Source organism: Pseudomassariella vexata (assembly GCF_002105095.1).
Source record: "Pseudomassariella vexata strain CBS 129021 chromosome Unknown BCR38scaffold_13, whole genome shotgun sequence".
NCBI classification, from domain to species: domain Eukaryota; kingdom Fungi; phylum Ascomycota; class Sordariomycetes; order Amphisphaeriales; family Pseudomassariaceae; genus Pseudomassariella; species Pseudomassariella vexata.
Genome location: NW_024467968.1, coordinates 191943 through 218488, shown reverse-complemented (window position 1 = coordinate 218488; position 26546 = coordinate 191943). Strand labels below are relative to the sequence as shown.

At 49.8% G+C, this 26546-nt stretch overlaps 6 protein-coding genes across 6 annotated transcripts; 4 read left to right on the top strand and 2 right to left on the bottom strand.

The window, feature by feature from the left end:
- Positions 1-1985: 1985 nt before the first annotated feature.
- Positions 1986-2462, top strand: BCR38DRAFT_308462 (uncharacterized protein; the record flags this gene model as incomplete). Its single annotated transcript, XM_040854633.1, has 1 exon — positions 1986-2462. A coding segment is annotated over one exon (477 nt), but the record flags the coding sequence as incomplete, so codon positions are not given.
- Positions 2463-3361: 899 nt separating this feature from the next.
- Positions 3362-5368, top strand: BCR38DRAFT_58470 (uncharacterized protein). Its single transcript, XM_040865494.1, has one exon. It carries the CDS (start codon positions 3508-3510, stop codon positions 5017-5019), a length of 1512 nt encoding a protein of 503 aa, XP_040712076.1. The 5' UTR covers positions 3362-3507; the 3' UTR covers positions 5020-5368.
- Positions 5369-11581: 6213 nt separating this feature from the next.
- On the bottom strand, positions 11582-13895 carry BCR38DRAFT_58439 (uncharacterized protein). Its single transcript, XM_040865493.1, has 4 exons — positions 13410-13895; positions 12678-13352; positions 12564-12620; positions 11582-12488 (listed from the first exon to the last, which is right to left on the bottom strand). Exons 1-4 carry the CDS (start codon positions 13782-13784, stop codon positions 11880-11882), a joined length of 1716 nt encoding a protein of 571 aa, XP_040712075.1. The 5' UTR covers positions 13785-13895; the 3' UTR covers positions 11582-11879.
- Positions 13896-15981: 2086 nt separating this feature from the next.
- Positions 15982-16552, top strand: BCR38DRAFT_412515 (uncharacterized protein; the record flags this gene model as incomplete). The annotated part of the gene is made up of 2 exons (XM_040858705.1): positions 15982-16245; positions 16361-16552. The coding sequence occupies 2 exons, from the start codon at positions 15982-15984 to the stop codon at positions 16550-16552; spliced, it is 456 nt and encodes a 151-aa protein (XP_040712074.1).
- Positions 16553-17462: 910 nt separating this feature from the next.
- BCR38DRAFT_350804 (uncharacterized protein) lies at positions 17463-18978 on the top strand (the record flags this gene model as incomplete). Its single annotated transcript, XM_040856598.1, has 3 exons — positions 17463-18184; positions 18238-18589; positions 18661-18978. 3 exons carry the CDS (start codon positions 17463-17465, stop codon positions 18976-18978), a joined length of 1392 nt encoding a protein of 463 aa, XP_040712073.1.
- Positions 18979-21042: 2064 nt separating this feature from the next.
- Positions 21043-24709, bottom strand: BCR38DRAFT_351277 (uncharacterized protein; the record flags this gene model as incomplete). The annotated part of the gene is made up of 3 exons (XM_040856630.1): positions 21043-21786; positions 21848-22488; positions 22780-24709. The coding sequence occupies 3 exons, from the start codon at positions 24707-24709 to the stop codon at positions 21043-21045; spliced, it is 3315 nt and encodes a 1104-aa protein (XP_040712072.1).
- Positions 24710-26546: the final 1837 nt, after the last annotated feature.

Below are 26546 nucleotides of genomic sequence, written 5' to 3'. Positions count from 1 at the left end.
ATTTTGACTTGGAGCCATGGCTTAATACGTACATGACTCTTTTCAGCACTTGTAGTATTATCACGGTCTGCCTTCTTCTCGAGAGCAGTGCCGTCACCCTGGCCATTAACTACCTCAGATCCCCAGTGATTGAGCTTCATAGCTTGCGTCTTGCTCCCTTGAACTCATCGCATTTCTCTTCTGCTTCCTCCGTATCCATGTAATTCTCCTTCTCAGACCGCTGAACGACTCTGCTCTTGTTTGGCCTGTGGTATGGACACAGGTCCAGAAGAGAACCTAGAGGGATTCGAGGTTATGTAAAAAAAAATAATGCAGCTCGCCTAGAAGCGCCCTAATGGCTATAAATGCCCTCATGCTAGTTACCCCTATTACTCTCGAGGCGCCGTCTCGCTGCACTTTAATAGCAAGATCCAAGTCGGTTAAGAACGAAGGCTAAGAAGGATTTGCCTCGTTTCATTAATCATAAGATTGTTAATTAAGATATCTCGGTGGAGAAAGCCGACTCTGTGAAGAGATTTATGTCCTGTAATATAGCCCTCTGAGCGGTAAGTAGAGCTGCTCGGGAGCTTGCCTGGAAGATAGGCTCGCTATATTCGCGAAACATGACGCGGCGACGTACCCGATTCGGGAGTGAATGATTGTCTAGTTTGGTAGGAGATGCTGAATAGTATTTGGCTGGATAGCTGCTTCTGGCTAGTATTTCTGCTACTGCAACCCTTTCGCGACTTATCACCTGTTCTCCCTCGAGGTGGGCGTTTTAAATTGTCGTTACCCGACCTAATATACACCTTGCCCTATCATTAACTTGTTAAGGACAAAACGTTCTTTCCGGCCGTCCCTTTTAATCTCGATAAAGAGCCAGTTATCTGCTACCTCGATCTACGGTTGAAAGCGAGCTCCTCCTCGTTTCTCTAGAGAAAGCTAAAGACCGTAGAGACAAACTGCCCGCTATATTTGTTAATATTAAAGGGTTCCGATACAGCTCCCCATAGTCGGTTAGATTCCTACATCTGTATCATAGATCCACAAACCGTGCAACCTAGAATCAATCGACCGGTATCTTCAGCTAGTAGGCTATTCTTAAGCTCTCTAGGTATAAGGATCTACAACTAGTAGTATCTAGAGTCCTTTCTAGCTTTAGGGTTGTTCACGAAGCTCAAGTCCAGTTTACGCTGCGCTATAGAATCCTAAATCGGCTCATTTCGCTATATTAATAGTCTTCGTTAAAATATTGGGTTTAATTTATATTCCGCCACGAATATACCTAGCTTCTCGGTAACTTCTGCGAACTAGCTTAGAAAGCTCTTCTTATTTGTATCTTCTAACTATCTGTCCTACCCTTTACATAAAAGTGGACTAGCTCCTCCGGTATACCTATTTAAAATGGCCTTGGATGCTATCTTAAGCTCTACTAAGCCTCCGAGAAATATCAATGTATATAACGCCAAGTTCATACTTAATGCACGATCTATGGATTTGCGGTATTTAGAGGGATTTATAAAACTGCTAATAATATAAAGCTAGGGTGTTTGTTAGACGAAAGGAGCGACTGGTCAGGGAGGTAGGGTGGTTTCGGCGATAGTATTATAGGCTTGATCCTAGATCGCTTGGTCGGGTTTGTTAGTAAGGACTATATCTAAAAGCAGTCTAACGCGGTTAAAGCCTAAGTCGTCGGAAGTGATTACTAAAATAAGTGTCAGAAGTTCGACGATAGCGTTCTTCTACAGTTAGAACGGAGTAGACGACGAGCCGTATTAAAGACCTGTAATAAGAGAGAAGCTGCAGTCCGAGATACTAGAGATTTAGAGGACGGCCACATCCTGCTACTTCACTGACCTACAATGGAGGAAGAAATCGCACAGTTAAGACGGCAACTTCTGGAACGAGACCCCCTAAATTGAAGAAGAGCAGCGCCGATTGAAGCAGACGAGGCACGTGTATTGGATGAGCAACGCCGACGCAAACAGGCTGAAGATATTTCATAAGCATCACAACTACAAAGCCTTGAACAATATTGCGAAGCCTGCCACCCGCTCAATCTTGCGCTCGAGGTGGTGACTGACTGCTCGTTGACCACACAAGGTTCTACAACCAACCCGACGGGCCGGGTTTATCCTCAACGAATCCTCCAATGGGAAGACTTTACCAGGGATCAAAACGAAATATGGGACAAGCTCTTGATTGACAGCGATTTCCCTTCCAATGCCGTACCTCCGTCTTCTACCGAGTTGAGTTATGTCAAGCGCTACATCACGCCAATCAGTAGCGAGATGGGGCTCCGTCATTTTGAGCACAAGACTGTCGAAAATATGGCACGGAGGCTGGTTGGGCAGGTATACAACCAACTACCTACGCGAAGCAGACTTGGCCTACAGGAAACAATAACATTTGAGAGCCACACGAACCTGGCAGAGGCTAACAGCACCATCTCCGAGTCTATGGAGCAAATGTCTTTGGCTTCGAACGATGCTGTTATCACAACGCCGGTACTAAGAAAGACCCATCGAAAGGCGCGCGTTGGAGTATTTAGAGACCCTTCAGGGCCAACTTGGGATTGGTCCCTCACGCACCTTCATAGTACCAATACAGCCCCTAATACTTGGATTTCCGACAGTTATTCGTATTCAAGTCTTGGGACCAATGTATGTATAACGCGATGTTTTGTTGTTTGTCAGAGTCGCTGACCTATGAGGGGGAGAACCTCATCAACCATCTAACCTAGAAGTCCCAACTAGGCTCAACCTGTGAAGCACACCGACCTTCAAGGCAGGCTGCGCATCCACCATAACTATCCTCCGGCCTTCTCAACCTCTTTGCTGTATCGTCAGGGAATAAGTCTACAGTGTCACGGCGATTAGCGCCGAGTGAAGCAACTCCATCCGAGGTTCTTGCGTTGGCTTCGGGAATTCTCTGGTATGCGGCCGAGCGAGCCAGGCTCTGGACGTTTCTTTCTAGCCACCTGAGCCTTGAGCTTTAATACACTTTCCTGACTCTACAAAGATTTCGTCCCCATCAACGAGCTTGCCGTCGAGAATTGACAAGGCGACAAAGGAGAGGAGTCTTGCTATCGTGAAATAACAACCTCTTTCGGAGCGGTATGGCATGCTCTTCCGATTACACGGCGTCATTAAACAAGTATTCTGCCAGGGTTGCACTCAGATAGATACGTTACTGTAGTAGACGCAGGACGGCTGACTCCGTAAGACTAAGTGGTGGTACATGTGATTAAAACCAATAGGACGATATAAGTGCACGATTGGTTAGTTGGTTGGTGGATTTCTTACGTCTTTTTTACGAATTCTCATTGGTCTCTTTACTAGCAGCCCAAAGACATATATGCGCTCATACTCAGCTCGTCGCTCAATCGGGAAAAGAGGCCGAGGCCGATGAGGCTGACTCCTGATCGAGGCACATCTGCTGACCTCGAATCTTTCGGCTCAACAATGTATCCTTCTTCAAGCGAGAGGCATCCAAGCGATTAATTCTGATTACATTCGATGCGTCAAAATGGACGAAGTTGTGTATGCTGACTTACTCCGAGATCGGACACTATTTGCGCCGGCTGACGGCCATCGCGCATTTGAGATGTATCACGCAGTCGGCGATGAAGGGTCCCAGTTCAAGGAGAGGGTGCTGTCGGAGAGACAAATCTCCTCATGGCTGCGTAACGGGCAAAGCCCCAGGATGGAGACATCGACACCGCCACCATGGTTTCGATTATTGGTATGCAGCCCCAGGACGCTCGACCAGAATATCTGGCCGATTCCTCTAGCAAGTGATACCTTGCAGGATGTGCTCCATCTCCTCGGGGTCCCTTCGCTATTCCCAAGGGCTGTCTGCCGTCACGTTCCCGTTGCGACCCCGTTCGACAGCCTCGACGATACGGGCAGGTACGGGATGGTTCTTCGCACCAACTTGAGCTGGACTTGGCAATATGCGCTTGCCATGGTCCATGATCCCAAAACAAAGTCAACCACGGGCATTGTGATTGGGCTGCGTTCCAGCGAAGCCGAGGAAGTGCTGCTTTCCATCCGAAAAGCTGCAAGGCTGTTGGAATGCCCGGCCATGCTGCCGTGCATTTTCATGGACATAGCTCTAGATTCCCTCTGCCAAGACGCCGAAGGGCGGCGGAAGAGCTTGCTTCAGATATGTTATGAAACCGGGCTACACGGGTTCCAGCGCGCAAGTTTCAAAGGCCAGTGGGACGACCGGAACGACTTGGATCTCGATGTCCTCATGCAAAAGCTCACTGGACTGTCCGACGCCTGCGCCGGCATATCTGCCGTTTGCCAGATGCAGGCCAACTTCATTGATGCCATCTCCTCTTTCAAGGACCAGTGGGATCCTGACAACTCCCAACACCCTAGCCGGCATGTCCAACAGCGCCTGAGTTTCTTCCGCAGCGTCCTTCACGGCGTTGAGTCCAAGATCATCTACACAAAATCCTCGGCACAAGGCCAGGTTCAGACCATCTACACCCTCATAAGCCAGCGCGACAGCCGAAGCCACTTTGTTCTCGCCGAGGCGACGCAAAAGCTGGCCGCCATGTCGCGGAAAGACAGCATCGATATGCGCATCATTGCCGCCGTGACGCTCATTTTCCTGCCTGCCACCTTTACCGCCACCTTCTTCTCGGCGTCGTTTTTCAACTTCCAGCCCTCAGGGGGAGATCATGTGTCGAGTTGGGTCTGGCTGTACTGGGTCGTCACAGTACTGCTTACCATTATTGTGCTCGGATCGTGGTGGTACTCGGCTCGGCTGGAGCATGTTAAGGCACAGGATGCTTTTCGGAGGGAGAGCGAGATGCAGTTGAGGAGGGCGGAGACGGAGATTCCTAAGGCATTGTTTGTTGAGACCGGACAGCCGCCTTCGGCAAGGGTGGAGGTTTTGAGGCCCTATTTAGGTGGGAGTTTGGCGGAGGGGGTATTTGCTCAGCGAGGTGAGTTTGTTCTCCCAAAAGCAACGTGCTATGCCTGTCTGCAACTAATCATGATGCATGTTTTTAGTATTTATCCCTGAGATCAAGGGTCCTAATCGAGTCGACACTGTGAATATATCACCCACGTCGCCGCGGGAAGGCTGAGCTTTGGATGATAGCGATGGCTAATAACACTAATCAGCGTAAGTTTACAATTATCCTTATTCAAGAAATCTACCATTGTGACGAGTGACTTCCTTCAGAGGAGTGGTGTTAGCCCATGGCCTGATGTGGCAAAGTTTGTCGTTCGTAGAGTTCTTTGGCTTGGCAAGACACTGAATGCAGAGGATCGCAGTATAGTTTGAATTATTTGAGCTCGACTCGCTTCTCTAGACTACTTTAACATATCCTTGTTTTAAGTATACAAGCATGACCATCTAACATTGCTTTCTCTTATAGGACCTGGAATCTCCACCTCTATCACCCCTGTCCGGTGTGCTTGGCTATATATAGGAAGAGAGAAGAGAAAGTGCTGAGATATCGACCAGATAGCGTGGGTCGGTGAATCAGCAGGAGAGGGGAACTTATGAAACGGAAACAAGAGCTATTACCCGACACTGGTAGAACGCGGGTTATTGTAACTCGAGTTGTCATCAATAAATCACTTCTACTCTTCATAGGCATTATTCATATTACCGACAACCTCATTGCCCCAATTATAAGATTACTTTCATTTAAATTTCAATAGTCAATCATGTTACACCAAAGCACGTCACTCCACTACAACAGGAATGGGATAAGAAACTTCTCAGGAGATGAAAAGCCCGTAGAGCATCAACTCGGAATGGTCACAAATACTCATACGATATAGGCTATGGAGCACAAAGAAATGGTACGCTGGCATGTGATGCAAAGAGGACAAAAGGAAAAAGGAAACCTTCGGCCTCACAGAAAATATCCAGGCTTGTTCCCGCACTAACAACTTCTTACACAAAAAGTTGGCCCAAAATTCACTCATCCTGTTTGTACCCAACTTTTTCAGAATGAAGAGCTTACGATCGCAACACAGATGATATCTGCAAAATCTAGAACACATCTTCCGGACTTTCGAAGAAAGAAACAAACGTGAAAGCAATAGAGAAAATAACGGCAAAGTTTATTACTACCCTGGCGGTTTAAGGGCTGATCTAGATGCTGTGGTGTTGACGAAAATGAACAGCTTTGTCTCCAAAGCATCACAACTGGCACTTGATATCTGACCTGATATATGACTTGAGCATCAAAGCCGGCAGAAACGTAATATTTGAGCCACTCTACCGTAAGAAAATCGCAGTATCCCTATTAAAATGGAAGCATGAAATTTAATGCTGATGCGAAAGACAGACTCAGCTGTTGTGGGAAGATCGAGAGCGGCGTCCTTCCCCTGAACGAGAGCCTCGCCGTTTTTGAGGTGGTGTATACGATCCCGAGAGCACTCACCACACGAAAGTGTTGAGTAGGAGTTATAGTTGTAATGAAAGACACAAAGACTCTGAAAGTGCATTTGTTTATAGATAGAGAAATCGAATTCAAGTTATTTATATCACTAGGGTGGTATGCCTTCGAACAAACACTTATAGTATTCATGCTTGATAGGTATACAAGACACAGGACCTTGCCTGCCAAGTTTTCACACCTACAACATGACCTCTAAGATCTCTCGACGTCTCGGGGTCCTTATGGAGCTTATCAGCGCTATATAATGTGTGATTATTAGCGAGATATCGATAACTACCCCTTGGTTATATCCGCTAACCTCTTTAGACGCCTTTCAATAAGGAGTAGTATGGAGAATATAGCTTCTGTAGAGAAATAGAGTATGAATCTCATCTGCCGGGAATACCCGGCTACGAACACTATTCTTGTCTAAGTTTATTCTTATAGTAGTAGCAATACGACATTACTCGAGTATAGTGATATTAAAGCGATCTAACCCTTCCCAGTTCATACAACTTCAAAACATATACACTCGCATCAAAAACTCTCGGTATTATTGAAGCTAGTATTAACGTAGTCCACAAGCGAACGGGTCACGCCCATAGCAAAAAATAGAACTAAACTTCCTAACTACCACGCAACTAATTCTCGATGGATTCTGCTCAAAAAGAATCTCAATTACTCCTTGCAACTCAGGCTATCATAAATGACTCAACACTTAGTATTCGACGTGCTGCAACAATCTACAAAGTCTCGAATACTACTCTCCAGGCGCGTCTTCAAAAACGTCAATCACATCGCAATATCGAAGCCAACGGTCGGAATTTAACAAAACTAGAAGAAAATACGATTATTCAAAGGATAATTGAGCTAGATTGGCAAGCATTTCCTCCCCGGCTAAATGCTGTTGAAGATATGGCAAACCGACTACTACGCGACCGCGACGCGTTACGCGTCGGCAAGAACTAGGCCTCCAACTTCGTTAAGCGACAACCACAGCTCAAGACGGTATTCAGCCGTAAATACGACTATTCTCGGGCCTTATGCGAAGATCCAGAGCTTATTCAAGGCTGGTTTGACCTTGTGCGCAATACAATTGCGAAATATGGGATCGCCGATGCCGACATCTACAATTTCGACGAAACCGGCTTTATGATAGGTCAGATTACCGCATCGATAGTTGTTACGAGCTCTGAAAGGAAAGGCAAGCCTAAGCTAGCCCAGCCTGGCAATCGGGAATGGGCTACGGTGATCCAGGGCGTCAATTCCCAAGGCTGGACGGTCCCGCCATACATCATTGTCAAGGGCCAATACCACCTCTCTTCCTGGTACGAAAACGACGCGTTGCCGAAGGACTGGAGGATCGCCGTGAGCCCAAATGGTTGGACTACGAACAAATTGACCGCAGATTGGCTAAAACACTTTGACAAATACACCAAAGGCCGGGAATCGGGTGTATATCGCCTTCTTATCCTGGACGGCCACGAAAGCCACCATTCCGACGCCTTTGAGCAATATTGCAAAGAGAACAAGATTATTACACTTTGTATGCCTGCCTACTCTTCTCATATCCTCCAGCCACTAGATGTGGCATGTTTTGTGCCGTTAAAAAAGGCCTACGGCTCGCAAATTGAGAAGCTCGTCCGAGCCCGGATTTCGCATATCACAAAGGAGGACTTTCTTCCGGCATTTTGCGACGCGTTCAAGAAGAGTCTGACCGAAAGCAATATTCGTGCAGGCTTTCAAGGGGATGGGCTTCTGCCTTTAAGCCTAGATATTGTTATTGAGAAGCTGGATGTGAAATTACAGACTCCAACGTCCTGGCCCCCTACGCGGGAAACCCTTCCTTGGGCTTCTCCGACGCCAAACAACCTAACCGAGGCTACTTCGCAATCCGAATTTATTAAATCTCGAATTTCCAGGCATGAAAATAGCTCCCCGACGTCAATTTACGATGCTATCGATCAGTTTTCGAAAGGAGCGCGGAGTATTATGCATAAGATGGCTTTACTCCAAGCTGAGGTCGCCGAACTTCGAGAGGCAAATGCTCTAATTAGCAAGCGGCGCAGGGCCAAAAAACACGAGTACGGCTTGGAGGATCACTTAATTCACAAGACGTACAAGATCTTCAAGATCAAAAGGACGTTGCGCAGCAAGTACAGCAGGAAATGCGTGGAAATAGCGCTGGATCAAATCGTGGCCAGCCACGGCAACGGCGCTGTGGCGTATGCGGGAAGACCGGGCATAATGCGCGAACCTGTCAGGTAGAGATAGAATCATCTGGGCAAGAGTATTCTGAGTAGTTTTAATTGATTTACGGCGTTGTGTTTGCGAAATCGTGTTGAATTCCATGTTTTGCTAGTTGGCGTGACCCGTTCGGTTGGGTGACCCGTTCGCTTGTGGACTACGTTATAGTGATTCTATATAATAGTAGATAACGTAAGAAATAATATCCTAGAGATGTTTATACTTACATTACCTCCTTAAAGAGTAAGGAACTATAACGAACTAAGGCTAACTCTCTTTCTACTTCTATAGCGAATTATAAAAGAAAATTGAGAATAAGTCGGGTACGGAGGATAGCTATTATAAGAAACCGAGTAGTAACCGTCTCTAAAATATACGCGTTTATAGTATACTTTTATAGAAGTTTCAGTAAACGGAAACAGAGAAGAAACTGTGAAGAAGCCCGGAAGGGAAGAGGCGGCCGAGTACTAGCGTATTATAATTAGTTGAGTAACGTAGTCCACGGTCCAATTGCACACTTTGGCAGACCTTATACGACAATGTATAAGTTAATTCAACCACAACGCCTATCATCAATTGAAACTACTCAGAATCGTTATCTTCAGACGTCTCTACATCATTTCCACAAGTGCGCGCATTATGTCCGGGCTCGCCGCAGATTCTACAGCGCCGTACACGCGCAATTCGCCGCCTCGTACGACCACCAATTTGACGAAATTCGTCATGTAACTGCCCATCAACCTCTCGTTGAGACTGTAGGTCCTGTCCAGCTTGTATACGAAGTGACCCTCCACTCTGTAGCTGTTTTTTCTTCGCACGGCGACGTCGACTTAAGGTCTCATTTGCCTTTCGAAGTCATTCGACCTCGCCTTCTAAAAGGGCAAGCCGATGCATAACCTTCGTTGTACCTCGCGCAATCTGATCTATTCCAGCAAAAATTGACGTTGGTGAGCTATTTTGATGTCGTACAATCCTATTTTTCACATAATCGCTTTGTGATTGGGCTTCGGTTGGGTTGTTCGGAGTCTTTGATTCCCAAGGGACGGGGAGACCAGCCGAGCTACCCGGAGGTGTTGGCGTATGTAATTTCACATCGAGCTGTGATATGACATAATCTGCATCGTACGGAACTATTCCTACCCCTCTGAAACCTCCTTGCATATTTGAAACCGTGAAAGTTGCGTTGTACGCGTTTAAAAACGCCGGTAAAAAGTCTTCTTTCGAGATATGACTTATATGTGCTCGCATGAGATCTTCGATTTCTTTTCCGTACACTCTTTTTAACCCGCGAAAACAACCAACATCAAGAGGCTGGAGCTTATGCGACGAATGAGGAGGGATACAAAGCGTGACGATATTGTTAGCTTTGCAATATACCTCGAAATCGGTCGAGTGATGGCTTTCGTGACCGTCGAGGATCAATAGGCGATGAGTACCTTTCGTACGAGACTTGGTGTGATGATCGAAGTGTTTTATCCAATCTTCGCCTCTCTCGTTCGTAGTCCAGCCATTTTTAGTAACTGCGATAACCCAATCAGGCGGTAATGGGCTGTTTTCGTACCATGACGAGAGGTGGGTTTTGCCGGCGAAAATGATGTACGGAGGGAGGGCATAACCGGACGACCCAACGCCTTGAATAACTGTATCCCATTCTCGATTTTCTTGCTGGGCTGCTCTAGGCCTTCCGCGCCGATCAGAAGTCGTCACGACCATTTCGGACGAGATTTGGCCCATCACAAAACCGGTCTCGTCGAAGTTGTAGATATCCTCCTCCTGGATCGCGTATTTCGCAATTGTATTCCGTACCAGGTCAAACCACGCGCGATACGCGTCGGGGTCTTCGCAGAGGACTCTCTGATAGTCGATCCTTCGATTTAAACGCGTCCGGAGGTCTGGTTGTCGTCTTACGAAGCTCGAGGCCCAGTTGACGCCGACGCGTCCCGCGTCACGACTTCGAAGTAATCGGTTGGCCATATCTTCAACACCACTCAATCGGGGAGGAAATGCTCGCGAATCTAGGTCGGTTATATGTCGTACGATTGCCTCTTCTTCGGAAGGAGTCAACTTTTGCGTTGGCGATCGCGTAATCGCTCGAGCGGTTTTACCGTCGCGTCGATACGCAAGGGTTCTAAAAGGTACGTTATAGATCTGACCAGCGCGACGTACACTTAATTTTGAATCAGATTGAAGCGCATGTAATGCTAGAATTATATCACTTTCGTTCCAAGAACCAACCATAGTTATGTGGTGAAAAACCGCAGGTCAAAGTGGTAGCGTACGAAAATCTGCCGAAGTGTGCAATTGGACCGTGGACTACGTTATATAGCTAGAGTAACGGATTATTTGCTTATACCTACGATCTAGGTACCTACTAGCTTTAAGGACAGCGACGAAAGCGTATCCAAGGATAAAGAGCTAAGATAGCACGATAATACGGAGTCCTACAATATCAGGAGCTTACGCGACTATTAGACAAGAATCTATACGCCTAAGTACAGACCAAACGATAACTCGAAAAAGAAGGATAGGTTACGACTCTAGGACGAGATATCACGAACGAACGAACAATTCAGGATATGCTCTAGAAAGCTAGATAACCTTAGGAGTTGCGTAATCTCTAAAAGGTAAGGTCGATAATAGAATCTACCCTGCGCTTCAGGAATACTAGTAGCTATCGTAGATTTCTTAACGGCGTCTAGGAATTAATGTCAATGGCAGCAAACAATTATGCTGGCAGATAAACACGGCTCCCTTCGGTTGCTCTTGCATGTACAAGTTCATGGCTAGACTGGGATGATCTAAGGACTCGGGACACCTTTCTTGAGTTCAGAGCCCATGTACGCGTCATTTGATCACCCTGAAGGATCAAGAGGGTTGCTTCAGTGAATATAGGAAAGTATTGTGATATGGGAGTTCTGCGCTGTGTCTTGTAATTTTCAGCGTTGAATGGTGAGTTATGGTCTGCGGAAGAAGTAGTATTTTATTTTTCAGCTCTTTACATCGCGTTTAAGTGGTAGTGACGCCTAAACTATCTGACACCGAAACGCCATGCTATGTTCCGTCATTATAATGCCCACAGATTAGAATACACACAGCTGAATGCCGAAATCAACCTGTTAGCTGGTTTGTCATACCCGACGTTTTCCACGTCCATCCTACCGCTTCGACGCCATACCTTGTGTTTCTTTCCAGTGTCTAGGTCTCACGATCTAACCGCTCGCTGTAAATGCACGGGGACTCAACTGAAGTCCTTCTTCCACGCTGGTTCTGTGCATTCGCCCGTTGCGTCAATCCAGTCTTTTATGCCCTTAAGATCCCACCCGCTGGCCCATTTAGCGCTGGTGTTTCCATCAGTAGGTCGCGTCTTAGGTGCGCCGAGTTTGAAGCTTCTTGCGGTGCAGCACTGTTCATCGTGCCATCGGTACTGGAAGCATGTCCGGTTTCTCTTGCGTTCTCGCATGTTCTTATGCCAAGCATCGCGCGCCGCCTCGTCACTTGGACCTGTGTCTTCGGCCTTCTCCGTGTCATCCGCGCTAGCCGAGTCCTGGAGGTCATCCTTCCGTGGCACTACATGCTGGAGGCGCTCATACTCGTCCTCGTCCGGGACATCTTCATTCTGGCATACTTTCGAGCAATGCGCAGGCGACCGCCACGCATTTTTCTCGACTTCGTTCATATCCTCGGGCTTCTTCTGGCGGTCTCGGAGGTGGCCGTCGGCACGTTGCTGTACCTCAGGGTTTGGGTTGATGTAGCAGACGTCATCCGACAGGTTGTCCCAATCTTCACGTGAAACATGCATCTTGGGAGCGACAAGGCCATGGTAGAGGTCTTTAATAAGCAAGGTACGCTGTTTATGAAGTTAGCATGAGGTTCCTGCGCCTCGTCTAAGCCGCTTTTTGGTAAGCGATGGAATGTTCCCCACTCTCGCATGCAAATAAGGGATGACATCCTGCAGGATCCATTGAGGAAGTCGCATCCACTGCAACCAACAGTTCCTGATTTGTAACGGAGAACAACGATTGGGAGAACGACTTACATCGGTTTTCCGGGTTTGCTCAAATTGCCAGACGCTGCTGATCTCTTCGGCATTCATATGATGCATAGTCAAGATCGGCTCGCACCAGTGACCAGGCCCGAACGGCAGCGTACTCGGCTTTTCGCCATTGAACATAGGCCACGCCTGGTTTATCTTGATGCCCTCGTACTCTTCAATGGCCATAGCGAGCATCAAGTCGCCGCAGCATTCATTCGCGCCCTTCACGTTATACTGCTTTATGATGCCTGGGTGGTCTTCGATCAGATGGCATAGTAGCGCGCCGCTCATGACGTAACCCGATCCCCCGTGGCCAAATGGAGTGCCCCCTATAAAACTCCGACTGCCCAGGTATATTTTCTCTTTGGGACTAAAGTGGCGCTGCTCACGCAACCACTGCACCATGTTGGCGAAGAAGACGTACGTGTCGGCCTCAGCGAAAATATACCAATCGCGCCCCGGGCGCATCCGCCACGTCTTCTCCATCATGGGGAGGAACTTGTATTTATCAAGGTTCCAGGCCTTGTGGCCTTCGGATCGAGCGTCGACACATGACTTTTGGGAGACGGGGCATTCTTTCTGTTCTCGGTACAGGTCAAAGTCTTCGTTATGCGCTTTGGCCGTCTCTTCCACGTCTGCGAGCACGTCGTATATATGGTGTTTGCCTATTTGTTGCTCCTGAATTCATGTTAGTCTGTAAACTCCCACCGCGGCTCGAGTGGACGGAATTCGTACCATGTCGGAGAAGAGAAGGAAGTCGGGCAGGCATTGCAGCGTCGTGAGCAGCTGGGTAGGCAGTCTTTCGAAGGCTTCAGTTGCTCCTGTCTTCATGACGAGCAGGATGCCGTCGGTATCGGGAAAACCGGTGCATGGCTCGCTAAAGTTGTGGTACTGGGACACCAGTCCCTCGTTCCCCTGCTGGTACAAAGTGTTGTTGATGATGGGGAAGTGGAAGTAGCTCGAGACGGTGTCGTAGTAGCCGAGGGCGTATCGGAAGGGTCTTTGACTCCATGACGGGCGGATGTGGACGTACGTCGCAAGCAGCGCAAGGACGATGATGCCACCAAAAAGCCGGAGCCGGCGCGAAGATGAGTACGGAGTTACGATCATGGCCGCAGGCGCCGAACTTGTCGTCGTGGAGCCCGTTGTTGGGAGCTCGATGGCAAGCTGGGCATCCAAGGGGAAAGAAACGCGTCAAAAACGGCAATGAGGAAAAGACAGAGCAAAATTAGGGAGGGACGGCGAAAGTAAGAGTAAACGAAAGGAAACGTGCAGTTGCACAGAATATTCAACGAGAGACCGACCCGTACCACTCGGCCAAGTCCATATGAAATGGATACCCAACCTTGCCGCAGCAGACTGGGAGGGGGAGCTTGTCAAGAGTTGCGGGGAAAGCACTATAACTGTGTCATACCATCACTGTGGATAGGAGACGCTGGTTTTATTATTATGCCGTTGTCCAGGATGCTGATCAATGATCAATGTGCAAAACCAGCTTTCAGATGCGGACGCTGTGGCCGGTGGCTGTTGGCTCCTTTAGCTGGACGCTCCAAAAGGTGACTCCAGCAACAGCAGTTTGGGACATGGTAGGGTCGCTCTTTCTTCACTCGTTCAATGAGCAAGCCACGTCTGCCAAGCGCCTGCCCGAATCAAAAACAAGCAACTAAACCTCCCGGCCGTTCCCTGCAAAGATACACTCTAGAAGAAAACGGGGGACCCACTATGATGTATTTGCCGGCAGGTTGAGAAGGTCCCCTCTTTCCACTTTCAAGGGGCGCGGGATCGACGGAGGGTGGGGCTGGATCAATTTCCCGTTAGATACGTCGAGGCCGATCCAATTCGATCAGACTGCTACAAGACCCTGAGACAACTTTGACAAATCTCAATCGGGAAGCAGTCGCAGCTTGAGAGGTTACAGAAATCCAGAAGTGGAAGCCAGCCGCTACACATGTGTACCCCGTTCTCGGCCTGTGCTACTGCCGCCATCTCACCCTAACCCCAAAGATTGGTCGATGCTGCCATCTGTACGCGACACAAACCCTTTGACGGCGCAGAGTTCTGAAGGATGAAACAATTTCATTCGGCGCACGCAAGGACCAGCTGCTAACGCTGGTTACTTATACCATCGCGATAAATTGTTGTCCGGGCCGCCTTGCACAATTGACGATGGTAAGTGATGAAGCCCAGGAATGCCATATTGAGATCAGCTGAAAGACCTGAGGCTTCGGTTTGACAGGGGTAATAGAGTTGCTGGTTGTGGCTAGGATCCCCACCTCAGGCAGTGTGGCAGGTCCCGGAAAGCCCCCGTTACCGGGTTGTCGGCGACCACCAGGAACGTACCGGCCAAACTTTCATCTTGCAGCAGAAACCCTGAGCTTCGAACGAGATTGGTTGCATCGAATACAACCTCCTCTGACATTGTCTAAGATGATTGAGTTGTCCTTTGTCTTTGGCAACGTGTCCGAGGTGTTGAATGTGACTTGATATGCTCCAGTGTCCTAGGTTGATGTTGACGGAATATGGTAGCCCTTTCTGAGAATTGCCCCAGGGTACGTACGTGCTGTGGGGGTTGATATATTCGCTATTCGTTTAGGGTCACAAGTAGTGTGGTGGCCCATTGACACGGTCACCATTTAAGTTTGCCAGGCGTCTGATCTTGCTTGCCTATGGTCAGTCGAGATTAGTTGTCAAATTTATGGACGATATTACTGTTGACCTGGATGCGAGTACAGGAATGGCATTGATTAAAGCAGCCCCAGGGACTCCTACTTTTCTGAAAGCTTGGCTGCCGGGCGCGAAGTTGTTAGTCGACGCGAGGTTCAATAAAGCAACCGATAGCACCAGGCCATGACTGAGACCGTCTAACCAAACCTTCGATAGTGGGGCTGAACACGTTTTACTGCCATATACTGCCATACATCCAAGGCCAAAATAGCAACGACTCGACGAAGGTTGTCAGCCCTACAAAATACGGTCGAAAGTTGAGGGTTCCTTCCTTACAGGCTTTATTACAGGGCTTGGAGCATCGGCCGGTTAATCAAGTCCGATTCGTGTTTCAGGGAGTATACACAATCCAATTGTCTGACTTGGTTGAGGCTACTCTTCCTTGGTGGCTTTTTATCTGGGGTTTACTGCAAGCTCTGCCCGACCCCTAATGATGACAGTCTGACTTGGTGCAAAGCTGTATTATGGCACTTCGTCTCATCTCTAGAGGTTACCGACTTGATAGGCCCAACCGTGTTGTACATAGTAAGCCGGGTAGGCTCTTTTCACCTATCGACCGTTCGGCAAAGTAAAGTACCTCGTCATGGCCAGCCTGTTAGGGCTACTACCCCTGAAACCAAAGCTATATTTACAACTGGTGAAGCGAGCTACACGAGTCGAGGTGGCGGGTGAAGCAATGGCAGCGCTTGAGCTTACCACGGCTGTCATGGTAACAGATGCAAGTGCTGGCCTTGAGGCAGTCTGTGCAGTTATTGCTGCCACGCTCGTAGTCCCTCTACGGGCCAAGCTTGAAGTAACTGAGGATGTTCTAGTCGCGGAAAAAGATACAGATGCAGCACTAGTAGTCGTCGGCCTATCACTGGCTAACTAGCCAACAAAGGCCAAGCCCTGAAAACCATCGACCGGAACCAAGTCTTCCCATCGTCGCTGTCTACATAGCTCTGTTCACTCTGTCTCTGTAGATGTTGAAAGACGGCGTCAAGTCATCATTGCAGGTAGGCCTCGAATTCAGGGGGAAAACCCCATACGGGTTTAACGAGTTGGGGTCCGGTGTATCTGCCACAAACACGGACTTCTACGACAAAGGTGGCCAACGCCTAAGCGACAAGGCCACAAGTGATAGTGTTGTAAAGAGCGATGTTGCCGGTCTGTAATTGCTATGTCATGGTCTGGGCGGAGTTGGCAAGGTCAAGCAGCATGAAGTCCAGTGGGCTCAACGGTGTCCGCCGCACTTTTGACGCAGGACGGAAGAGCAAACATTCCGATGAAACACGAGTTGCAGGGAAGATAGGAGGAAAGACGATGAGCGTCACGAGAAAATTGACATGAGCCCGGAAATTAGAGACTACCTGGGCATCATGAGCACTACGGAGTCGGGCCTATGTTCGGAAGGGTATTTGTCGTGAATCCTCATGGTCGGAATTTGTGTCCCCACCGCGCAGGTACAGAGTTGCTTACTCAATAATATTGTAGCAAATAGTGGTTCGAAATGGCAACTTGACTCCAAGTCCAACGAAGTTACTACTTTCAAAGGGGATGAGAAAATCCAGCAGGCCAACATCTAAAATCAAACAATGGACTTGGAGTTGCACCTAAAATTAGCCAACAGCATCACCATACAGTGAAAGGTTGCTGCCTCGGTTTAAAAGCTGGCCCAAGCTCCACGACCCCAGACGCCGCGTTTTCCCTAGTCGGCAACAGCAAGACGCGGTTCCACCTCCAAGGCTCGTTTGCTTCCATCTCGCGTTAACTAGTTCGTTGTCGCATCGTTCGATCGCAAGCACTAAATCATCAAAATTCTGCCCAGAACTCATCATCCAACTTGATCGAGTCCTTTTCAGAGGCACCAATTGATTAGTCAGAATCATTGTATCTGCTGGTTCATTTTCAACATTTTCATTTCTACATCACGCGCGCATCCGCCCGACGCAACCAATCACGTCCCCTTCTGTCCCATCACCGAGCATCAAGATGGCAGAGCCCTCCCCTACCGGCACTCCGACTCTATCAGCCGTGCCCTCAGCAGCCGCCTCGAATGCTGCGACGCCCGCGTCATTGCCTCCCATGGATCCTGAGGAGCGCGCGAAGTCCATCAAAGTCTCACTTGCCGACCTGACGGCAAAGGCCACAGCACTTTATGCGCAGAAGAATTATGAAGAAGCCGCCGAGCTCTTTTCGCAGGCTACTGAAACGCAGGCCGAGTTCAACGGCGAGATGAGCCCCGAGAACGCCGACATCCTGTTCCTGTATGGCCGAAGCCTCTTCAAGGTCGGGCAGAGCAAGAGCGACGTCCTAGGCGGCAAAGCCACGGGCGAGGAGAAGAAGAAGAAGAAGTCCAATGGTGCTGCTGAGTCTGTGGCAAAGACTATACCCCCCGTTTCGACAGGCGCATATACTGCGGAAAAGGAGAAGACCAAGGCCGATGAGATTGCCGAGGAGAAGGTGGCCATTGTCGCAATGAATGCAAGTGGCAGCGGGCTCAAGGAGGATGAGAAGAAGCCGCTTTTCCAGTTCATGGGAGACGAGGATTTCGAAGACTCGGACGAGGATGCTGGCGAGGATGAAGACGGAAAAGAGGAAGAGGAGGACGATCTTGCAGTCGCCTTCGAAATCCTCGACCTCTCGCGAGTTTTGTTCGAGAAGAGTCTGGAGCTGGCAATTGCAGCTGATGTCGAAGGCAAGGGCAAGGAGAAGTCCGAAGGTGATGCCCCTACCGTCAGACACATCAAGGAAAGACTTGCCGACACGCATGATCTGCTCGCCGAGATCTCGTTGGAGAACGAGAAGTAAGCATGGCCCGCATTGCATTGTCCACTCTACACCTGCTGACGCCTCACAGATACCCACTAGCTATCAATGACTCCCGGTCCTCGTTGAAGTACAAGTTCGAGCTGTACCCCCAAGAGTCGGAAATCATTGCAGAGGCGCATTTCAAGCTGTCCCTCGCCCTCGAGTTTGCATCCGTCACTACAACAGCCGAGGACAACAGCAAGCCTGAGGCTCCTAAAGCTGTCGACCAAGATATGCGCGACGAAGCTGCTGCCGAGCTCGAGAAAGCCATTGCCAGCACAAAACTCAAGCTGCAGAACAAGGAGGTCGATTTGGCAACGGTTCATGCCCCCGAGGACAACGAAATCACGCGCAAGCAGATTGCCGAAGTCAAGGAGATTATTGCGGATATGGAGCAACGGGTGAGTTGTGTTGCACACCTTCCCCGTTTTCTCCTCCAAGTCTGCAATACGTAAAGCTAACTCGTATGCAGCTCAATGATCTCAAGAAGCCACCTATGGACGTGAATAGCATGCTTGGTGAAGATAACCCCATGGCTGGTATCCTGGGAGCAGCACTGGGTGAATCAGCCGCCGAGAAGGAGGCGCGTGTGGAGGAAGCAAAGCAGAAGGCCAAAGACTTGAGCGGCCTGGTGCGCAAGAAGGAAAAGAAGCTGGACTCAGAACTGGATGCAGCACCCTCCACTGAGACCAACGGCAAGCGCAAAGCAGAAGAGCCAGCTAAGAGCGACGAGCAGAGCAAGAAGACCAAGGTGGAAGAAGATGCTGCAGTGTCTGTTGCTGAGTCCTAGGCGGGCACGACGAAGGCTGTGTCTGAGGAAGCTTCACTCGAGATTCACGTTGCCGGCATTCTCCAGAATTCGAAGACGTCAGCGGGTACCTCGAAACCATCTTCCAAAGAATCACCCGACCGCTTCTCATCGCCCATCTTGAGGCACCCATGCAACCTTCGCGCAACAGTAGGAAGCGTCCTAAATATTTACCGCCAGAGGTCGAAGCGATGATCCGGAAGTTCAGCACGATGTGTATTATAGATGGCTTTGAACAGCATCATCAGAGCGGTGGTGAGTGGTTCGGCCGGCTTGGCTTGGCTTGGCTTGGATCGGACAGGCTCATTTGCATTGCTTCGGTAGGGCAAGTCTCATGATGATGACGGAGTTAGTTTGGGAAAACAGTAAAATTATGAGTCCGCTTGAGGCTGCTCTACTGAGCCAGGATGAGTGCAGAGCCAAAAAGAGCTACTGGGACGAGGCGAAGCCCGTGGTTTTGATCGGGGAGTGTACTTCGCTTTTTCGCTGCATATGATAATTCGAGTCATTCAGCATTGTTACCCCTGGGCGTACCCAATGCTGTGTTGCTGGTGATTCTCGGGGAACGATGGCCACTTCGTCTCACGGTTAGTCCTGCTGCCTCTGGCAGATGATGCCAAACTCCAACGAACAAGCGTAGCAACTTGACAAGGTTTCATCTGGTCTCTTGCAGTATTAGCCAGGCCGCAATAAGTGCCTGAACTATCAGCCTTGTCATCCGAGCTGTAGCAAAGGATATTTGAACTGAGCCCCATAGATAACTGTTGGCTGCCTGTTTAATATCCAGAGTGCATGAGAATACATAGCAGCCCGCTGTTCCCAAGAACATCTAACTCACGCTGGGCGGTGGTGCTCGTTAATGAACAGTACGTAGTACCAGGACTAATAGGCCCAAAGAGAATAAGGCCCTGGCATACGTACGATACGGCGCCAGGCAACGGCATGACATAAACTGCCTCGTTCCATCCATCCTTTTGCGACCGTACCTGGCTTTCCGTTACATCATCACTTGAAATGGAGTCCCGTAGCGGAATGTATCAATACCGAGGGACACGTAAATTTTTTCAGTCAAGTGGCAAGCATGGTAAAGGAGAGGTGGAAAATTGACGCGGAGAAGGCGACGAAGGCGGCAATCTAACCATATCGACCACGCCTGGGCCAGGTACTCGACGACATTATTGCAGAGCACGTAAATGCATAAGATGTCCTGTTGGCCCGGTCTGATGGATTTGTGCGTGGCGAAAGGATACTGTATACTTGTGTATCCCGTGGTTCTGAGACAACATCGGCCCGTTCTGACATTCGGCTAAGAGTCTATCACTTCAAACACGTTTCACTGTCATTAGATTGAGAAGGCTTGATATGCTTTTGACAAAATTCATATCATATCGTCATTCATGCGTCCTCGGGACGTTCGTAAAACGTAGATGCCGTAGACCTCTTGCGTCTGAGCCCCCGCAAAGTAGGCTACCTATCCGTGCCGTCCACCGGTCAACTCCTTTGCCGTTTTATAGTCCATCATCTATATATCTACATGTTTCGTTTCTCTTGTACAATGACGATAAATCCCTATACTTCCAGTGATCTCTTTTCTCTTCACCTTTTTCTTTCTTCGGGGGCAAAAGCCATTATGCTGCCAACTAAGCAAGCGATGTTTTAGCTGTCGATATTCTACCACTGCGTCACGAGCCGCCTTCATTATGGCTGTGACTTCCAGTCCAAAGAGTCCTTGGTAAGACCAGGGGAGAGGTAATAGTGTGTGGGGTTAGGTGGCGACTCCTGCTGTGAACCCAAGCAGCAGCGGGAGGGAGTCATGATTAGGGTAAATGGAGACCATGCCAGTGTTGATGATCAGCCAGAAAAAGGTGACGTGAAGGGCCACCACCTATGAAGAATTTATCACCAGTTATGTGTCGAAGGCCAGGAACGTGCAGCCAGCATCCGCAGATATCCAGCCAGGCTGGCAGCGACGCAGAACCAACGCGAAACACAACCATCTAGGCAATATCCAGTGTTCCAACAAGATCGAGCAACATATCTGAAGGCTTAGACGTCCGTCATCTCCGTGTCGAGCGAGATGGGCTCCAGCTGCTCATCAGAAGGTCCCCAGTTGCCTTCGAAGACGGTGGCCCCGGCACGTTGACGCGAAGCGACCCAGTGCAAAGAATCAAGTGCCAAAAGTTGGGCTATAGTTGGCCGATACACCGTCTCAGCTGTAAGCATCCACTTCACAACGGTATCGAGGGAATTCGAGTTCGCAGCATCTGTCATGAAGTCGGGAGGCTGTAGCAGCTCACTCTTTCTGGCAAGTCCGAAAATGTCCCCGGATGGTCTATTAGCCCCACGCAACGGGTAGGTGCGGCGACTGTGCTTGTTGGACGCTCCATCGTCTGACATGACACCAACACTCCGCTCAGTCTCTTCAACCGGCATGCCCGTAGCATCCCGCAAAACTGTGTCCGCGTCCTGTGTTAAAATGGGCACCTCTCTGAAATCACCCTCCCGCAAAGCTGTCCAAGTCGCTCCGTTCTCAGGTAGCTTGACGTTGGCTGCAATCTCCAGCATGATGAGCCCCAAAGAAAAGACGTCAGCTGGCCTGTCAATTTCTCCACGAATAACTTCAGGAGCCAAGTACTCCCGGTCGCCTTCAAAGTCGGGACCCTTGTCGGCAGGCAATGCTGTGGCCATACCGAAGTCTCCGATCTTTAACGTGCCTTCGAAGTTGATAAAAATGTTGGCGGGCTTTAGGTCAAGGTGGGCAAACCCTGCGGTATGAATATATTGCAACCCCTGTTCAATCGGTTAGTCCATTTGTATATGAGCAATCAGTTTGTGGAAGTCCCCAACTCACCTGGCTGACCTCGAGCATGACCTTCCAGATTCTGAAGTCGTCCAGTCTGCCTTTCACTCCAACGGCCGACAGGAAAACATCCAGGCTCCCTTCTTCGCAGTACTCTGTCTGTATGTAGAGACTATTTTCGACTTCCCAGCTATCGATGAGCTGCACTATGTGCTCGGAACCTCGGAGAGCGTCCAACGCAGCGACCTCGCGTAATCTCAGAGCTCGATCACCTGCGCCTTTGATGGGCATTCGGAGTTTCTTCACTGCAAAAACCTTATCCGGTGGTGGCGAAGGAGGTGTACGGTGTGTTGGCGTGCTGAAGAAGATGTGCTGTTTCGGGGCAACCTTGTCCAGCTGCACAACTCTATAGACTTCGGAAAACTCCCCGTGGCCGATATGCTCAACTTTCGCAAATTTATCAAGGAGCGACGCATCCACTTCGTGAGGTAGTAAGCCGTTGGTGGGTGTTATGGCACGGCGGTCACCAAATAGTGGAAACGCTTCATGTCGTGTAGTTGGTGTAGCAGGCGGGTTTATCGACTTCTTCACACTGCTCGTAGGAAACAAAAAAATTTCGGTTGGATTCGAGATAGACAAACGACTTGCATCAAGAGGTGCGGGCGGACTCTCTTGAGGTGTGTGAGGCGACGCTACCTCATCAAATTCCAATCGTTCTAAAGGGCTTGCTGGAATCATAGTCTTAGTAAACTCAACTCTTCTGGGAAAATTCGCAATAGTCATCATAGTCTTCGTCGCTAAAGGCGTAGGCGTGGAGAAGGAACCACGCTTAGCCCGCGTTCGACTAAATGACGGCAGGGAGATGGATATAGGAGGGGCAGGACCCCGAACGATAGGTGTAGGCGAGTTTGAAGTAACGTCGATAGAAACGACATCTTCACCCGAACCATCATTGCAGGACCCCTTAAATGGGGTGTACTTACAGCTTGGTGCTGCATCTTTCTGCCAAGACCTAGCGCCAATCGCTGATATTGGCGCGGGCATGTGGCGGTTGGCCGTAGGGCTGTCATTTGTAAGATGCTCCAGGTTCACCGAACCCTGGTCGAGGATCTGTTGTTTCGTTGGTGTCGGCGGTGCGTCTCCCTCTGAAGTCATGAGGCTGTCGCCGGTGGTGTCGACCAAGTTTCTGCCATCATCACTGTACAGGCTCAAGAGGCTACCCTTACGACCATGTTTTGACCCAAATCCACTAAAAAGCCCCGGCCTGCTTGCATGTTCCCCGAAGGTGTTCTGGACGTCATGACCAGCCATGGGATTGAAGGGAGTTGATGGAGCGCCAAAAGTATGCCTGATAACGTTGTGTCTTCCTCGAGATCCTTTTCCACCGCTGCCGGGGAGCGGTGGATAAGTGGCGAAGCCATTTACTTGCTTCTTGCACGGCGTATCTGGGACGGCCACTCCACCACGAACAGTTGGCTCCAATTCTGGGTTGCGATTCATCTTGGACACCAAACCAGTCGAAGCAAATGCGCCCAGAAACGGCTTTGCTGCCTTATAATCCGGTGTGGAAACACTTCCAATGCTGTGGCCCGGGTTTTCAGCGGTTGGTCGCACTGCACCGATAGGCAAGCTCTTTGACCAATTCATCGGGGCTCTAGGCTTTTCACTGATGACGGGGAAGTGCGTGGGCGATTCATCGGGGATGCTGGAGTTGGAGGATGACGTCGTCATGGTCCGCGACAACGGATGCGGCTGATGAGCCAGTTGGTTGACTGGATGGGCCGATGCATTCAACAGTGGACCCTGGTGACCGAACGGGCTGTCTCGTTGCGGCGGGGGCATGTAGTGATCCAGCGATAGTCGCGGTCGATTCTTTACCGGCGTCGACACATCATTAGACATCTGCGATAATTGTTGAGCTGCGTGGCGTCGCCCCCAAGAGGTGCGCTCCCCCGAATGTCGTTGTTGCAGAGTAGACTTTCTTAGTGAGCCTGCTCTTCTTGGCATCACTGACGGTGTGGGCGATGAAAGCGGCTCATTTATGTTCTGTATGCCGGAGCCCATCCAGTCGTACTCTCGATTGGCCTCATCATGAATGTCGAAGCTTGGTGTCATCCCGTTGTCGAATACGCTAAATTCGGTCCCAAAACTAGAAGGTCCATAACTCCTACGCTTCGCCTTTGGACTTCCGAGACTCGTCCTCCGGTCCAGATTCATTGTTGCATCACTCCGCTTAAGCGGGCTCGCGGTTGGGTTCAAAGCGGGGGTATCAGTCAGCCGGGACATAGCCTGCAGCGATGCGCCAGACATGTCGAGGTGCATGCTGTGTCGACTTTTGGCTTTCTCGAAGCTCCTTCGGCGTACTGGGCTGCGGGCGCGAAACACGTTTAGGTTCTCTTGGCCAGACCCTTCCGAACCATTTGGCGAGGCGACCGAGTTTCCTGACGACGAAGACGCGCTGCTCAGCGCGCGCTTTGGTGGGCTCTTGGGTGATGTGCGACTTCGGGATGCGGATTTGGGTGCGACGGCTCCCGGCGACACGCCGATTCGCGACGTAGATTTAGTGGAGCGCAAAGACAATTTAACACTGGGTCGGAAGGGTGTCGCGAGTGGTGCTTGCGCAAGAAGTGAACTTGATGTAGGCGCGTGGATGTTACGCGGTGAAGTGTTGCCAAATTGCTGCGAGGCCATTCGGCGCAAGGAAGGTGATGCGGGCGATGGTGAATTTGGCGTATTGGTCGAGCTGGCAGATGCATCCGAGCTTTGCGAAGCAGTGCGCGACAGATTGAACTTGGAAGGGGAGCGCGATATCGAGCGCCTCAGTGATCGCACTGTGGCCTGTACATCGATATGAGAAGGGTGGGTTGGGCTCGGTAGCGTTAAAGTGCCGCCTCCACTATTGCCGAATGACATTGTTGAGGTGAAATGCAATAGACCTTTGTCGATAGAGAGAGTATTCGGGAAGAAGCGAACACAAAGGAATAAATGGATAGATGGATGTTCAGGACAACGATGTCGAGGAACCGAGTCGGGCACGGGTCAGAATTAATGGGTAATCCAATTCTGGGCTGTTCGATGTTGTTGACTTTTGGACATTCAGGTTGTGTGTATCGTGTATCCGAGGAATGGATTTTTGGTGGGAACGAGGGTTGGAATGCTGTCCACTTCGGTTGGTAGCGGTTGCGGTTGTGGTTGTTAGGTCTGGGAAGGAGGGTTATGTTCGAGACAGATGGATGGATGGATAGGAAGGTGCTACCACCACAACATCATAGTCATCATCAAGTCGGATGGACGTTGCGACCAAGCCGCCAGGACTCCGAACTCCGCCGCGATCGCTTTAAAGGCGGCACAATGTAGTCAGTCGATCACATCAACAAGGCAAGTTGTTTTTTTCCTGGACTGTGGCAAAAGATGGGGAACAACTTGGCTGGCTAGATTCTGACTGACTGTAAGCTGTGTGGGAGGGGGAGGGCGGAGGACATAGAAGCACTTGAGGGGACTGGCACAAATTGGACCAACAAAGGGACCACGCGGGATTGACAACTCGTTCAGGGAGTCAGGGACCAGAAGAGTTTTGGAAAATACGCCGTGTGGAGTGGATAATCCCGGTCAGATCGCAGCTGCAGGACGCACTGTTTTCATTGTTTACTGGCAGGCGCGTCCAACGCGTCAAACTTGGGGGGGGGAAGGTCAAGGATGTTCCCAGATCCAGCCCATATCCATCCAACCAAAGAGTGGGGGCCTAGAGTTGACATCCCACTTGCCTATCAATTCCACCACTGTGCAGAATACCACCCCTCCAGGCCCGTGTTGAGGTATTAGCTTCACATTGAATGTTCCTTTACGAATCATTTCAGTAATTTCCAACTTGTTCACAAATCCGATTTGATGTTGTGGCCACTATGGCGTTTCACCATGTATTGTTCTGGCTCCGGAATGAGTTTCTGGAGGGACAGGCTGGCATCCGATGCGCTGTTGGTTCTGCCCTGCATTGAATGGCATTGTTGAGCAACTTTGGGCTCTATTTTGAAAGTGTCGATGTGTGGGTGTCCATTGTGTGTACAAGCCTCGCCGTGGTGCCCAGTACGGGGTACTTTACCTTACCAAGACGCTCGGGTTGATGCGCATACGAGGTGGTGGTCACTTGTCAGCCTCAACCCAGCTGCTACCTAGCTGCATTTACAGCGCTTGGCCTCTATTTCTTTTATGCACGTCGATCTCACATGTTGTTTTGCCGATCTCCCACCAGCCCAACGTCATGTCATGCGGTCCCAAGTTCCGGACGATGTTGGTTCAATTTCAAATCCCATACCACAACCATCCATAACCTAGATGACTCTGAAATACCAATCTACTTCAAACCTAGGCAGCTAGGTCCTTCACTGCTCTATAGCATGGAGTACTCCATTTGTCCATCTTGCCTGGCGGTGGGCCAATACAGAGATGGACCATCTGTGTCATGGACCATGACCCCGTACCCGCGTTGTTATTCTCCACATCGGGCTCAGCCAATCAACGGCCGCCATCTGGGCCGTAAGATCACCACCTGTTCATAGAGTCATCCGCGCCGACTCATAAATCAACAACACCAGGCCGAAACGCCACAGGGCATCCACAGCGCCCCAGAAAATTCACTCGGCAGATCTGCGCCATGCCCAGGCCTCGATTATTTATTAGTGAGACAGTTCCGACTGCTTGGTGAGCTGGTGAGTTGCTCTGAGCTAGCTTATGACACTGTTCATCTGTTCTT

What these genes read in the sequence shown, in the direction of transcription:
- BCR38DRAFT_58470 (XM_040865494.1), top strand. Translation starts at nt 3,508, where the DNA reads ATGGACGAAGTTGTGTATGCTGACTTACTCCGAGATCGGACACTATTT.
- BCR38DRAFT_58439 (XM_040865493.1), bottom strand. Translation starts at nt 13,784, where the DNA reads ATGATCGTAACTCCGTACTCATCTTCGCGCCGGCTCCGGCTTTTTGGT. An exon ending in TCCTTCTCTTCTCCGACATG is followed by an intron (nt 13,353 to 13,409) that starts GTACGAATTCCG and finishes ACATGAATTCAG; the next exon opens with GAGCAACAAATAGGCAAACA. An exon ending in AGCAAACCCGGAAAACCGAT is followed by an intron (nt 12,621 to 12,677) that starts GTAAGTCGTTCT and finishes TGTTGGTTGCAG; the next exon opens with TGGATGCGACTTCCTCAATG.